The sequence below is a fragment of the Salmo trutta genome, chromosome 38 (genome assembly GCF_901001165.1).
Source record: "Salmo trutta chromosome 38, fSalTru1.1, whole genome shotgun sequence".
NCBI lineage: Eukaryota > Metazoa > Chordata > Actinopteri > Salmoniformes > Salmonidae > Salmo > Salmo trutta.
The window spans coordinates 22,643,048-22,659,801 of NC_042994.1; the positions used below are offsets into that span (position 1 = coordinate 22,643,048).

General features: G+C 44.4%; 1 protein-coding gene across 2 annotated transcripts; it reads left to right on the forward strand.

The window, feature by feature from the left end:
- Positions 1-3,737: 3,737 nt before the first annotated feature.
- LOC115178752 (guanine nucleotide-binding protein G(I)/G(S)/G(O) subunit gamma-5) lies at positions 3,738-15,914 on the forward strand. Of its 2 annotated transcripts, none has more exons than XM_029740034.1 (3): positions 3,738-3,915; positions 11,107-11,233; positions 12,043-15,914. In XM_029740034.1, exons 1-2 carry the CDS (start codon positions 3,826-3,828, stop codon positions 11,230-11,232), a joined length of 216 nt encoding a protein of 71 aa, XP_029595894.1. In that variant the 5' UTR covers positions 3,738-3,825; the 3' UTR covers position 11,233; positions 12,043-15,914. The 2 variants fall into 2 exon arrangements, with proteins under 2 accessions (XP_029595894.1, XP_029595893.1); XM_029740033.1 differs by having other exon boundaries at positions 3,741-3,915; positions 12,040-15,914.
- Positions 15,915-16,754: the final 840 nt, after the last annotated feature.

The following is a 16,754-nucleotide window of genomic DNA, read 5'->3' on the forward strand; positions in this document are numbered from 1 at the left end:
GCATGCTTGGTTTGTAAATGATGTCTGAGCATGCCCCTGGCTATGCGTAAGTTTTAAAAAACTAGAAAATGGTGCAGCCTGGTTTACTTTATAAGGAATTTGAAAAGATTTATACTTTAACTTTTACTTTTGATACTTAAGTATATTTTAGCAATTACATTTACTTTAGATACTTAAGTATATTTTAAACCAAATACTTTTAGACTTTTACTCAAGTAGTATTTTACCGGTATGACTTTCATTTATACTGAAGTCATTTTCTATTAAGTGTCTACTTTTACTCAAGTATGACAATTGGGTACTTTTTCTACCACTGGGTTAAGACTGTATTCTCTTGTATCAAACGGAGCAGGTCCCTTGGCTTTAATGTCATGGTAGGGGACATAATGGTTACTGCCAAAGATACCAGAAGCTACCTTGGATGGAAGTTAGATAGTCACCTATCTGGTGACAGTTTGGCCTTAAAAGCTCTCAACCAAGCTTGGTTAACTATAAGGTGTCTGTACCACATCCATACTGTAATGCAATTGTTTTATGCATTAAAGAAAAAAACATCAGTTGCATCAGATATCAGATATCAAAATACTTAAACTTACATGCAAAATACCTGCTGTTAACTTTAAAATTATTGGAATGAATTATCCAAAGAGTGTAAAGAAGATTTTTTTTTGCTGCACAGTCATTGCATGGGCTATCCAAAGAGTGTAAAGAAGATTTTTTTTTGCTGCACAGTCATTGCATGGGCTACGTTCAGTCTCCAGATAGAAATGCCAGGAATAGAGCCGACATGATTCATTGTTTTACATGTCATAGAGACATGTTTGTTCTACATAACATTATTTCTATCTGAAGGTTCCAGAACGTTGTGTCCTGCTGAACACGCCCCTTGTCTAGGCCATGTTTTTTTTATTGCACAAATCACATCTACAATACAAAACAGATGAAAGTGTAGACTACAAAGTGTAGCATAGGCTTTTACAAAAATACCTTGAAGTACATCCCACAGGTGTTTTATAACTCTTTGTTGCTTTCTTAGCCTTTAGCCTAGTTTCTAATGACTGTCTCCCAACAGAACATAAGAAACATGTACAGGAATTCGTTTTTTCTTGGCAAATCATGAATGTTAATCATGGTTACCTGGGGGGGGGGGGGGGGGGGGGCTACGCTGCAGTAGATGGACTTAGGATTTGGAGGCCCATGTCTATAGAGAGCAATATAAATGGTGTATTTTTGTAGGCACCAAAGCTATTCGGAACTAGGAAACTGAGAAATGTCCTACTTGCTGATTCGTTGAACACTGCACATATATTTTTTATTTATTTATTTCACCTTTATTTAACCAGGTAGGCAAGTTGAGAACAAGTTCTCATTTACAACTGCGACCTGGCCAAGATAAAGCAAAGCAGTTCGACACATACAAGTACACGATATAACTACTACCAGTTAGCAAGTTGGAAATGTGAGGTTTTTTTCTAGTTACAACTAGCACTTGAAAGCAGCGTAACTCTGCAATGGCTCATTGGCCAAAACCTATGGGAAAATGAATGGCTTTTTTGGATAAATGGCAAAAATAAGGTCTGTGCCTTGTCTAATTAAGCAAATACATACATAGATTTTGTGCCAGACACATTTTAAATTGCATTACAAACTAACAAGCCTATGTCTGAGGAAAATATTTGGATCAATTAGGCCTATGGGTCTTCTTTTGATAGTTTACCAAGTATAGTGATGCACATTAGTAGGACAGTCATATTGTTACTAGGATATACTGTATATTGGTATTAACAGATAATTAGAGTTATGGGCTTCTCCTGATTCTGAGAAACGCTGCCTGTCCTGGTCTGGTGGAACATCATTCTTCTGAGTGCTCTCTAGCCTATTCGTATTGCAGTTTGAAACATTTCAATCATTTTAAAATCATGGCCACACATTTCTCTATCCCAGGCCCATCGAACATTGAAACCTTTGCTCCGCCAGTAGCTATAGCTGAGAGACAGAAGTAGTCAAATGTACTCATGCAGTCTTTTTCTTGATACAGAGTCCGAAACCCTCCCAGCCCACATCAATTCTCAGAATTTGAGACCCAGCCCGGTAAAAGCCTCAAGCATGAACATTAGGGCAATTATGTAGGCCCTGTTTTATTTTGTTACCATAATTCTATATATTTTTTAAAATACATATTTGAAAATAAAGATGGTGGATGAATGAAGATCGTTTACTCAGGCCTTTTATCATTGAAAAACATTGTCAGTTCCGGACTGGGTGACTGCCATAGACACCAATGGAATAGTAGCTGGGTTTGGTCTACTATAGTTCATTAACTTTAATTGAACCAGAAAAAAAGGGAGTGGGGTGTCTAGCTTCCTCTTCCGTCTCGGTTGACCGTTATGCCTAATTGTAAATCTGCCACTGAAACGGGTGTAATACAGACAGCAATTACAGGCGTTTTCTGATATAGCCATTGAGTTCAATTACACCCATTGATCCGTGGCCGTTTCTTTCGCGTTGGGGACAACAGCTGTTGACGACTAGCAATAGCTAGGTTTCCATCCAATAGCTAGGTTTCCATCCTATTGAAGACAGATTTTCATGCGAATATTCTCAAATCCGCATAAAAACAATATGCGCATTTTGTCAACAGACAGGTGTTTTCATCAACTTGACTTGTTGCAGATAAAAGGCTGTGCGTGATGACGTAGGGCACATAAAATACATTTCGCTGTTAAATTCCCCATGTACCAAATACAGATAAAGCGCTTATCATAAAGCAATCACTTTTGCATTGGAACACACAGAATAGTACTCATCAATCCAGGTTAAATCACATCTGTTTTCACCCGACTTCGCCATGGAGGCAGCCAGGTTCCAAATCTATTGCGATCAACTTTCAGCTGGTGTAAAACGGGCGCGATTAATCGAACCTACTCACTGTAGTGAAGCCTAACCCGCCACGTTAGTTATCCTAACCTGCTATATAAACAAATAATTAGTGTCGAGAAACGGCCAGTCTCATTATCATCGGAACTGACCAAAGACAAGCACCAATGGGCGTTTCCTGATGTCAAGAAACGATCACATCAAGAAACAACCCGAATTGCGTTCTGCAATTACACCATATTAGAGACTGCGTAGACTACAAAGTGGTTACATGTGGTTACAATATAATAGTTCGTTTTAAAACGTTTGTTTTGCAAGAATAACGATTTCCCGAATAAGCCAGTTTATATGGCCACATCTGAAATAAGGCTACTGATGGGCCTTTTGATAAATGTAGAAAATCGCCAATCAAAATAAACGTTCTACCACAGTGACCATGTTATCTTTGCGAAGACTATTGGATTCTGAGTTAGGACATATAAAGACAAAGTTTGTATGTGAAAATTGTTTCTAAGATGCACACTTTCAGTTTTTCCGAACTCATCTCATTCGCGTCTAAGAGCGAAGCTCGCGCTACACCGATTATGCTGTTGACGTGTCCAAATCATTTTTTTTTTTAAATTGCTCAGAAACCCAGGTGTTTTAATCAACGCGTGCTTACTTCGACCATGACCTTACGCCGATTAAGATAAGAAGAACAAGGTGTTTACATGACTATTGCCACACTCGGACTTCACCCATAAATCAGTTTAACGTGAAATAATGAGTGTGAACGTAAACGCACTGAGGTGATCGATTGACCGACAACCAATTAGAATGTCGTTGTTGAGGAAACGTTGTGCGGAGTGGGCGGGGAGAGGACGACTGACAGACCGCTTCACAAACTGCCACTTTCTCTCACAGTCGCCCTAGTAGGAGAACCTGTTTTCACCACTTCCGACCCTCGACATGTCAAACAACAACGCCAGCAGCAACCTGGTCGTCGCTCAGAGAGTAGTGAAACAGCTGCGGTTTGAGGCCGGTGTCCGGAGGATCAAGGTAAACACTAACACCGAACAAACACGGAAGAGATGTTAACGGCAGTCCTGTCGCTGGGACAGCGTAGCCGCTTTGAGGTATGCTAGGCTACTGACGTGAAACAAAGTAGCAAACGCGAAGTTACAATGATGCAAAGGTTGCTTTATGAAGTTGTCGTGTCAGGTATAATAAAGTTGTACATGTTGTAACTGTTGCTACCTTGTATTAAGGTTGTCATGTTACAAATGTCTATTGAACAGTAAACTAGTCTACATCGTCGCCTCCTGTCAGTCAGTAGGCTAGTATTGTTGACATAGCCAAAATAATAAAAGGCGATCAAATAGGAAAGTAATTCATAATTCAATCAACTTTTGCCTGCTATCGAGACAGTCCTTGGACCACGGTCCTGCATCGGTAGCCTAGTGAAATAGATTGGAAGTCGGGTCAGAGTGTAGGCCTATCTTGGATGAGTCGGTACACTGACGTTCCCACGGGTTAGTAATATTCCGAAGCCATTTTTTTCTTTCTCTAAGTAAACTTGTCATATAAGTGCCTCTGCTTAGTGTAGCAAGGCTACTTCTAGCTCCCGAAAAGCCTTTTCCGCATGTAGGGTTTTCAGCCGTTACATTCGCCCACATTTGGCTCTGTGTATGTAAACTACAATTCTGAAACTGTGTTTTAACGTCAATAATCATCGCTTTCTGAACCTATGCCGATATGCCCCTTGTCTTTTCTCAGAATCTTTTAAATAAAAAAGATAGTTACTGTAGCCATAGACGCTGGTTGGGTGGGTGGGGAGGGGCTATGTCTACAGTAGGTGTATATTTTTTATTTGAAAGATTATTTCTAGCTGACATTAAAGATAAGGAGTATAGGTTGCGAAAACCGTTTCGGGAAATCGATGACCATTGACGTGTGTATCTTATTGTAGCCATAGGGGGCGGCATTTCTTCCTGCTCGGCCCATACACGAGTAGCCTTAAAGGCCTAGTGCACTAATTTGATTTGATGGGGGGGAAATATGAATGATCTTTTAACTGATTTGTCAGGGGGTGCAAGACCACTCCCCTTGGCTATGTGCATTAAACACTATGTTGACGTTAAACCCCAATACTTGTTCACGTCATCAATCGCCTTCCCTGTGGCTCAGTTGGTAGAGCATGGTGTGCGCAACGCCAGGGTTGTGGGTTCGATTCCCACGGGGGGCCAGTACAAAAAAAAATGTATTCACTACTGTAAGTCGCTCTGGATAAGAGCGTCTGCTAAACAACTAAAATATAAATGTAACTGCATTAGTTTGACGACTGACTACCACCAATGATTTCTGTAAGCTAGTTATGCTACCAGTTTATACGAATGGTAGTTAGCATTTAGCAGTCACTTCTTCTAAACCTGAAAAGAAACAACTTCTAAATGTTATGCAGTGAAAACAGCCAAATATATCTAAATCAGATTTTAGTAACCACAGTGTGGGCCTCAATACATCAGTCATGACGGATTTGACAAATATCCACTTTATTTCAAATGTGTTGGCTGTGCACCAATCCAGCATCCTATCCCCCACTGTCTGCATTCCAATGACCTCTTTACCGCATCTATCCCCATTACCTCCCCGATCTCTTTCCAGGAGTTCAAACCAATTTTTCGCCTCACCCCGTCAACCAATCATGTAAATGTGGAGCTATGCGGAGCCCTTCACATTGTTACAAAATGTGGCACGCGTTACGCACAGGTGTTTGGAGCAGCTAGATAGGCCGCCACCTGTGTTAATTAGCTATGTCTTCCGCAAACAAGCGCTGTAACATGGACATATGGCCATGTGGGAACACTAACCGTAACTATTTTATGGTGTGTAATCATTTACATGTTTTTATTTTTATTAATTTCTCAGACATGAGAGATATTTATTTAACTAGGCAAGTCAGTTAAGAACAAATTCTTATTTACAATGCCAGCCTACCCTGGCCTTCCCTGTAGCTCAGTTGGTTGAACATGGTGTTTTCAACGCCAGGGTTGTGGGTTCGATTCCCACGGGGGGCCAGCACAGAAAAAAAAGTATGAAAAGTATTAAATGTATGCATTCACTACTGTAAGTCGCTCTGGATAAGAGCGTCTGCTAACTAAAATGTAAGGCCGGCCGGCCAACGCTGAGCCAATTGTGCGCCGCCCTGTGGGACTCCCAATGACGGCCAAATGTGATACAGCCTGGAATAGAACCAGGGGCTGTAGTGACGCCTCTTGATGCGTTCCTTATGTTTCCAAAACAGTACCACGAGCGATGTGTTTTCATGTTTATAGCAAGCATCAGGGCTCCTAACAAACATCCCCTGGTCAGAAGACACTTATCGTCAATAAGCACTAAAGTAGTTAGCATCTATGAATGGGGTAGGCTACTTCCTGTACAGGGCATGAAGTACTCTTCTTTGCATTGGAAATCCAGCTGTAGCCTAACTAGTTTAGTCACCAGAAAATGTATTCAAAACTCCTGTGTTAATCTGTTTACTATGGAAATGAGGCTGTGTAGTAACACCAGTGCGATACAGAGCAATATAAGTTTTAATGTCACATGCACAAGAACAGTGAAATGCCTTTTGTCAACTCAAAACCTGACAATGCAATAATCAATAACAATGTATTACTAGAAGAAACACGTGAAATACGAAATATGAAGTACATGATTAGTAAGTAAGGTCAGCATTCTAATATACAGGAAGTATTTTAAAGTCAGTTCCAATACCATATTTACATGTGGCAGGGATACTGGAGGGATGGAGGTAGATATGTATAGGGAGACAGGGGATACGGAGGGAGATATGTATAGGGAGACAGGGGAATACTGGAGGGAGATATGTATAGGAACAGTGGATACTGGAGGGGAGACAGGGGATACTGGAGGGAGATATGTATAGGGAGACAGGGGATACTGGAGGGAGATATGTATAGGGAGACAGGGATACTGGAGGGCAGATATGTAATAGGGAGCACAGGGGGGATACTGGAGGGAGATATGTATAGGGAGACAGGGGATACTGGAGGGGAGATAATGTATAGGGAGACAGGGGATACTGGAGGGGAGATATGTATAGGGAGACAGGGGATACTGGAGGAGATATGTATAGGGAGACAGGGGATACTGGAGGGAGATAGGTATAGGGAGACAGGGGATACTGGAGGGAGATATGTATAGGGAGACAGGGGATACTGGAGGGAGATATGTATAGGGAGACAGGGGATACTGGAGGGAGATATGTATAGGGAGACAGGGGATACTGGAGGGAGATATGTATAGGGAGACAGGGGATACTGGAGGGAGATATGTATAGGGAGACAGGGGATACTGGAGGGAGATATGTATAGGGAGACAGGGGGATACTGGAGGGAGATATGTATAGGGAGACAGGGGGATACTGGAGGGAGATATGTATAGGGAGACAGGGGATACTGGAGGGAGATATGTATAGGGAGGACAGGGGATACTGGAGGGAGATATGTATAGGGAGACAGGGGATACTGGAGGGAGATATGTATAGGGAGACAGGGGATACTGGAGGGAGTTATAGGGAGACAGGGGATACTGGAGGGATATGTATAGGGAGACAGGGGATACTGGAGGGAGATATGTATAGGGAGACAGGGGATACTGGAGGGAGATATGTATAGGGAGACAGGGGATACTGAGGGAGATATGTATAGGGAGACAGGGGATACTGGAGGGAGATATGTATAGGGAGACAGGGGATACTGGAGGGAGATATGTATAGGGAGACAGGGGATACTGGAGGGAGATATGTATAGGGAGACAGGGGATACTGGAGGGAGATATGTATAGGGAGACAGGGGATACTGGAGGGATGGAGGTAGATATGTATAGGGAGACAGGGATACTGGAGGGATGGAGGTAGATATGTATAGGGGTAAGGGGATACTGGAGGCATGGAGGTAGATATGTATAGGGGTAAGGGGATGCTGGAGGGATGGAGGTAGATATGTATAGGGGTAAGGGGATGCTGGAGGGATGGAGGTAGATATGTATAGGGGTAAGGGGATACTGGAGGTAGATATGTATAGGGGTAAGGGGATACTGGAGGGATAGGGGTAAGGGGATACTGGAGGGATGGAGGTAGATATGTATAGGGGTAAGGGGATACTGGAGGTAGATATGTATAGGGGTAAGGGGATACTGGAGGGATAGGGGTAAGGGGATACTGGAGGGATGGAGGTAGATATGTATAGGGGTAAGGGGATACTGGAGGGATGGAGGTAGATATGTATAGGGGTAAGGGGATGCTGGAGGGGTGGAGGTAGATATGTATAGGGGTAAGGGGATACTGGAGGGATGGAGGTAGATATGTATAGGGAGACAGGGATACTGGAGGCATGGAGGTAGATATGTATAGGGGTAAGGGGATACTGGAGGGATGGAGGTAGATATGTATAGGGGTAAGGGATGCTGGAGGGATGGAGGTAGATATGTATAGGGGTAAGGGGATACTGGAGGTAGATATGTATAGGGGTAAGGGGATACTGGAGGTAGATATGTATAGGGGTAAGGGGATACTGGAGGGATGGAGGTAGATATGTATAGGGAGACAGGGATACTGGAGGCATGGAGGTAGATATGTATAGGGGTAAGGGGATGCTGGAGGGATGGAGGTAGATATGTATAGGGGTAAGGGGATGCTGGAGGTAGATATGTATAGGGGTAAGGGGATACTGGAGGTAGATATGTATAGGGGTAAGGGGATACTGGAGGGATGGAGGTAGATATGTATAGGGAGACAGGGATACTGGAGGCATGGAGGTAGATATGTATAGGGGTAAGGGGATACTGGAGGTAGATATGTATAGGGGTAAGGGGATACTGGAGGGATGGAGGTAGATATGTATAGGGGTAAGGGGATACTGGAGGGATGGAGGTAGATATGTATAGGGAGACAGGGATACTGGAGGCATGGAGGTAGATATGTATAGGGGTAAGGGGATGCTGGAGGGATGGAGGTAGATATGTATAGGGGTAAGGGGATGCTGGAGGGATGGAGGTAGATATGTATAGGGGTAAGGGGATACTGGAGGGGTGGAGGTAGATATGTATAGGGGTAAGGGGATGCTGGAGGGATGGAGGTAGATATGTATAGGGGTAAGGGGATGCTGGAGGGATGGAGGTAGATATGTATAGGGGTAAGGGGATGCTGGAGGGATGGAGGTAGATATGTATAGGGGTAAGGGGATGCTGGAGGGATGGAGGTAGATATGTATAGGGGTAAGGGGATACTGGAGGGATAGGGGTAAGGGGATACTGGAGGGATGGAGGTAGATATGTATAGGGGTAAGGGGATACTGGAGGGGTGGAGGTAGATATGTATAGGGGTAAGGGGATACTGGAGGGATGGAGGTAGATATGTATAGGGAGACAGGGATACTGGAGGCATGGAGGTAGATATGTATAGGGGTAAGGGGATGCTGGAGGGATGGAGGTAGATATGTATAGGGGTAAGGGGATACTGGAGGGATGGAGGTAGATATGTATAGGGGTAAGGGGATACTGGAGGGGTGGAGGTAGATATGTATAGGGGTAAGGGGATACTGGAGGGATGGAGGTAGATATGTATAGGGGTAAGGGGATACTGGAGGTAGATATGTATAGGGGTAAGGGGATACTGGAGGGATAGGGGTAAGGGGATACTGGAGGGATGGAGGTAGATATGTATAGGGGTAAGGGGATACTGGAGGGATGGAGGTAGATATGTATAGGGAGACAGGGATACTGGAGGCATGGAGGTAGATATGTATAGGGGTAAGGGGACAGGGATACTGGAGGGATAGAGGTAGATATGTATAGGGGTAAGGGGATACTGTAGGGATGGAGGTAGATATGTATAGGGGTAAGGGGACAGGGATACTGGAGGGATGGAGGTAGATATGTATAGGGGTAAGGGGATACTGGAGGTAGATATGTATAGGGGACAGGGCAACAGCATAAGACACACACTGCTGCTACTGTGTGTGTGTGTGCGCGCGTGTGCGCGTTGGAGTGACAGTGTGTAGGGCCCTGTGAGTGTGCATAGACCCAGTGCAAAGATTGAAATAAAAGGTCAATAAAGATCCAAGGTAAACTCTTATCTATTTATCAGTCGTATTGCTCTGGGATAGAAGCTGTTCAAGAGCCTGTTGGTGTCAGACTTGATGCACCGACCGGTACCTGTTGCTGTGTGGAAAATAGTCTATGGCTTGGGTGGTTGGAGTCTTGGACGATTTTCCCGGACCTTCTTTTCCCACCGCCTGATATAGAGGTCCTGGATGGCAGGGACCTCGGACCCAGTGATGTACCGGGCTGTCCGCACATCCTTCTGTAGCGCCATGCGATCCAGGGCGGTGCTATTGCCATACCAAGCAGTGATGCAGGCAGTCAATATGCAGTACGGAGCCCTTGTTTCCTCCATGTCCGCTCTCCACTGTGTCTACACCTGTCATGTGTTAGTAACATACAGGCCCGGGTTCCCAGATTAAACCTAGTCCTGGACTAAAAGCATGCTCCATTGAGATTCTCTATTTAAAACTCATTTTAATCCAGAACTAGGCTTGATATGTGTCCGGGAAACCGGTCCATAGTGTATATAGCTCCTGTAGGTTTTCACTCCAACTCCAGTTGTAAATAACCTGGTTCAACGTATCAAGCAGCTAATTATTAGAATCAGGTGCGTTAGATTAGTGTTGGAGCGAAAACCTACAGGAGGGTATCTCTCCAGGAACAGGGTTGGAGTGAAGCTACAGGAGGGTATCTCTCCAGGAACATGGTTGGAGGGAAAATACAGGAGGGTATCTCTCCAGGAACAGGGTTGGAGTGAAGCTACAGGAGGGTATCTCTCCAGGAACGGGGTTGGAGTGAAGCTACAGGAGGGTATCTCTCCAGGAACGGGGTTGGAGTGAAGCTACAGGAGGGTATCTCTCCAGGAACGGGGTTGGAGTGAAGCTACAGGAGGGTATCTCTCCAGGAACGGGGTTGGAGATCCCTGGTATCTAGGGGCAGTTTCTCGGACACAGATGAAGCCTGGTCCTGGACTAACAGCAGCTTTTAATAGATATTCTCCATTGAGGTCACTGTCTAGTTTAGGATTAGGTTTAATCTGTGCCTGGGAATCCGCCCCATAATGCATCAGTCCCAGTCATATCTTGTTGTATTCTGTAATGAATAATTATTATAATGAACCCCCAGGTGTCTCAAGCTGCGATGGACCTGAAGAACTACTGTCTGCAGAACGCTCACCAGGATCCTCTCCTGATGGGGGTACCCTCCAGTGACAACCCCTTCAGACCCCCCAAGTCCTGCAGCCTGTTCTGAGGTAGCCTAGAACACCTTCGTCCACTCTCTTCCTCCTCCTCTTCTCGGAAGGTCGCCTCGAGGTTAGAGCATTGGACCAGTAACCAAAAGGTCGCTGGTTCGGACACCGGAGCCGACAAGGTGAAAAATCTGTCGCTGTACCCTTCAGCAAGGCACTTAACCCGAATTACTCCAGGGGCGCTGTACAATGGTGACCCTGGTCGTGACCCCACAGGGGGAGTTGGGATATGCAAGAAACACATTTACATTACACACTTGTGTAACAGGACAAATATAGCCCCCCCCCCCCCAAATAATAATAATTATTATTATTACCTCGCTTTCTGCCAAGTTCTGCAGCCTGTTCTGAGGTAGTCTAGGACACAGTCATTGTTTGTCTCCTCTCTCTCCTCCACTCTCACCTGTTCCAGTCTCCTCTCTTCTCCACTCTCACCTGTTCCAGTCTCCTCCTCTCTTCTCCCACTCTCCTCCTCTTCTCGCCAGAATCCTGCAGCCTGTTCTGAGGATGTACACCTTCGTCCCCTCTCTCTTCTCCACTCTCTCACCTGTTCCAGTCTTCTCTCCTGTCTGGGTTTTGGATGAGATAGATGCTGGTGAATTGGCAATATGTCAGATGCTCCTAATTATAATAATTATGTGTGGTTGATAGTGTTTTGTTTATTTACCGTCTCTGTCTGTCTCTCCCTGTCTCTCTCTCCCCCACCCCTTCTGTCTGTCTGTCTGTCTGTCTGTCTGTCTGTCTGTCTGTCTGTCTGTCTGTCTGTCTGTCTGTGTGTCTCTCCCCACCCCCTCTGTCTCTCTCTGCAGCAGCAGTCAGTGTATGGAGGAGGAGTTGTTGCTGTATGTCCTATGAAGGATCCTTCCTCTTCTCTCTCTACTGCTGGTCCATTTGTGTGCTGCAGCTATCCCAATGTTAACCTCTAGCCTGATCCCAGATCTGGCATGCCAAGGCACGACAATGACCATATAGAAGTTGGCAAGACTGCACAAACAGATCTGGGACCAGGCTAGACAGTCCATGTATTAAGATAAAGCCTAGTAGTGCCATTATACATGCATGTTCAGGATGTTGATGTGATATCCTATTTGCTTTGATGATGATATTGTATTAGGGTTGTAACTTCCTGAAAATTCCCCAGTTTTCCAGAAATTTCTGTTGGAAGATTCCTGGAATCAGGAGGGAATAAGCAGAAAATCCAGGAATATTCTACTGGAATTTCTGGAAAATCTGGCAAGTTTTGGAAAGTTACAATGTAGGATTGCAGAACTACAGTATCTATGCACTGTATTTTCCACCAGTATGATATCAGCCTCTGACAGGCAGGCAGCCAGTGAATGTGCCTTTGAGGTTGTCTCTCTTTGTCTCCCAAATAGCACCCTATTCCCTATATAGTGCACTACTTTTGACCAGAGCCCTATAGTGCAGTACATAGAGAATAGGGTGTTATTTGGGATGCAACTTATGTGTCCGACGACATGTACAGCACAATAAGGAAGTGACCAACTGTTGAATGTTTTAACCAGGGTATGTATTGATATTTAGCCAACAGTTCTAGCCTATTGGCCAACATGCTGTCTTGTCACCTTCTATTGCTTGTGTTCCACATGCAGTATACTTCCTGGTACAAACTACCACATGGTACAGGTTGATATTCTCAACCCAGGGATACAGAACCATAGAATTCATGCAGAACACTAACCACATATCCCCAGTTGTACTCTATACAAGAGACTGGCAGTTACATGTTTCTTTTAAACTTTCGTCTATTTTATTTAAGATTTTATGAAATAATCAGCCTTTTTATCAAAGGGTTCGTTCATTCGGTTATGATGATACTGATGTGATCTTAAATGTTACATCGTTGTCCCCTCCTGTACCTTTTTTAGGAAGACACTCCTGTCCTGGCCTTTCTCCCTGCAAATGCTCGTCCTTCTCACGTTTTTCCACTAGCCTGCATTCAGTCCCCGATAACACTATAGCACATGTTCCACTAGCCTGCATTCAGTCACAGATAACACTATAGCACATGTTCCACTAGCCTGCATTCAGTCCCCGATAACACTATAGCACATGTTCCACTAGCCTGCATTCAGTCACCGATAACACTATAGCACATGTTCCACTAGCCTGCATTCAGTCCCCGATAACACTATAGCACATGTTCCACTAGCCTGCATTCAGTCCCCGATAACACTATAGCACATGTTCCACTAGCCTGCATTCAGTCCCCGATAACACTATAGCACATGTTCCACTAGCCTGCATTCAGTCCCCGATAACACTATAGCACATGTTCCACTAGCCTGCATTCAGTCCCCGATAACACTATAGCACATGTTCCACTAGCCTGCATTCAGTCACCGATAACACTATAGCACATGTTCCACTAGCCTGCATTCAGTCACCGATAACACTATAGCACATGTTCCACTAGCCTGCATTCAGTCACCGATAACACTATAGCACATGTTCCACTAGCCTGCATTCAGTCACCGATAACACTATAGCACATGTTCCACTAGCCTGCATTCAGTCACCGATAACACTATAGCACATGTTCCACTAGCCTGCATTCAGTCACCGATAACACTATAGCACATGTTCCACTAGCCTGCATTCAGTCACCGATAACACTATAGCACATGTTCCACTAGCCTGCATTCAGTCACCGATAACACTATAGCACATGTTCCACTAGCCTGCATTCAGTCACCGATAACACTATAGCACATGTTCCACTAGCCTGCATTCAGTCACCGATAACACTATAGCACATGTTCCACTAGCCTGCATTCAGTCACCGATAACACTATAGCACATGTTCCACTAGCCTGCATTCAGTCACCGATAACACTATAGCACATGTTCCACTAGCCTGCATTCAGTCCCCGATAACACTATAGCACATGTTCCACTAGCCTGCATTCAGTCCCCGATAACACTATAGCACATGTTCCACTAGCCTGCATTCAGTCCCCGATAACACTATAGCACATGTTCCACTAGCCTGCATTCAGTCCCCGATAACACTATAGCACATGTTCCACTAGCCTGCATTCAGTCCCCGATAACACTATAGCACATGTTCCACTAGCCTGCATTCAGTCCCCGATAACACTATAGCACATGTTCCACTAGCCTGCATTCAGTCCCCGATAACACTATAGCACATGTTCCACTAGCCTGCATTCAGTCCCCGATAACACTATAGCACATGTTCCACTAGCCTGCATTCAGTCCCCGATAACACTATAGCACATGTTCCACTAGCCTGCATTCAGTCCCCGATAACACTATAGCACATGTTCCACTAGCCTGCATTCAGTCCCCGATAACACTATAGCACATGTTCCACTAGCCTGCATTCAGTCCCCCGATAACACTATAGCACATGTTCCACTAGCCTGCATTCAGTCCCCGATAACACTATAGCACATGTTCCACTAGCCTGCATTCAGTCCCCGATAACACTATAGCACATGTTCCACTAGCCTGCATTCAGTCCCCGATAACACTATAGCACATGTTCCACTAGCCTGCATTCAGTCACCGATAACACCATAGCACATGTTCCACTAGCCTGCATTCAGTCACCGATAACACCATAGCACATGTTCCACTAGCCTGCATTCAGTCACCGATAACACCATAGCACATGTTCCACTAGCCTGCATTCAGTCACCGATAACACCATAGCACATGTTCCACTAGCCTGCATTCAGTCACCGATAACACCATAGCACATGTTCCACTAGCCTGCATTCAGTCACCGATAACACCATAGCACATGTTCCACTAGCCTGCATTCAGTCACCGATAACACCATAGCACATGTTCCACTAGCCTGCATTCAGTCACCGATAACACTATAGCACATGTTCCACTAGCCTGCATTCAGTCACCGATAACACCATAGCACATGTTCCACTAGCCTGCATTCAGTCACCGATAACACCATAGCACATGTTCCACTAGCCTGCATTCAGTCACCGATAACACCATAGCACATGTTCCACTAGCCTGCATTCAGTCACCGATAACACCATAGCACATGTTCCACTAGCCTGCATTCAGTCACCGATAACACCATAGCACATGTTCCACTAGCCTGCATTCAGTCACCGATAACACCATAGCACATGTTCCACTAGCCTGCATTCAGTCACCGATAACACCATAGCACATGTTCCACTAGCCTGCATTCAGTCACCGATAACACCATAGCACATGTTCCACTAGCCTGCATTCAGTCACCGATAACACCATAGCACATGTTCCACTAGCCTGCATTCAGTCACCGATAACACCATAGCACATGTTCCACTAGCCTGCATTCAGTCACCGATAACACCATAGCACATGTTCCACTAGCCTGCATTCAGTCACCGATAACACTATAGCAAATGGGAACGTGTTTACCGAAGACAAACAACTCATTTCCATATGCCACAGCTGGTGCTTCAGCTTGTTTCAGGTTACTGATTAGCCGCATCACCATCACTGCCATTTTTAGGATTCCATCAGCCTATATCAGTTTTTCTTTTTATCGTTGAACTGTCTAGCCTAGCTACCTGCCTTGAATGATGAGTTTTAAATTTGATACCTGATATACTGTCGATCCTCTGTGCCTTAACTAACTTTGTAACTGTGTTTCCAACCTAGTAAATCACATTTACCACTATGTGTGTGTGTGTGTGTCTACTTTATGCATGTGGGTGGTTCTTTGGATAGATTGTTGATGCCTAAACATTTTTGAAAGGTATACTTCCAATGTGCCAACAAAAAACTTCAGTTTCTTGGCAGCAGGCCAGCATTCCAGAGTCACTGTTGATGTTGAGACTGGTGTTTGGCAGGTACTATTTAATGAAGCTGCCAGTTGAGGACTTGTGAGGTTTCTGTTTCTCAAACTAGAAAGTCTAATGTACTTGCCCTCTTGTTCAGTTGTGCACCAAGGCCTCCCACTCCTCTTTCTATTCTGGTTAGAGCCAGTGTGCGCTGTTATGTGAAGGGAGAAGTACACAGCGTTGTACAAGATCTTCAGTTTCTTGGCAATTTCTCACATGGAAAAGCCTTCATTTCTCAGAACAAGAATAGACTGACGAAATAAGGCCAGTTTTATTGCTTCTTTAATCAGAACAATAGTTTTCAGCTGTGCTAACATAATTGCAAAAGGGTTTTCTAATGATCAATTAGCCTTTTAAAATGATAAACTTGGATTAGCTAACACAAAGTGCCATTGAAACCGAGGAGTGATGGTTGCTGATAATGGGCCTCTGTACGCCCATGTAGATATTCCATTAAAAATCTGCCGTTTCCAGCTGCAATAGTCATTTACAACATTAACAATGTCTACACTGTATTTCTGATCAATTTGATGTTATTTTAATGGACAGAAAATGTGCTTTTCTTTCAAAAACAAGGACATTTCTAAGTGACTGCAAACTTTTGAAACGTATATATAAATATTATTGGACTACCCTCTATCCCACAGGTTTGAGAAACAAGGACAGATAGCCTTGGT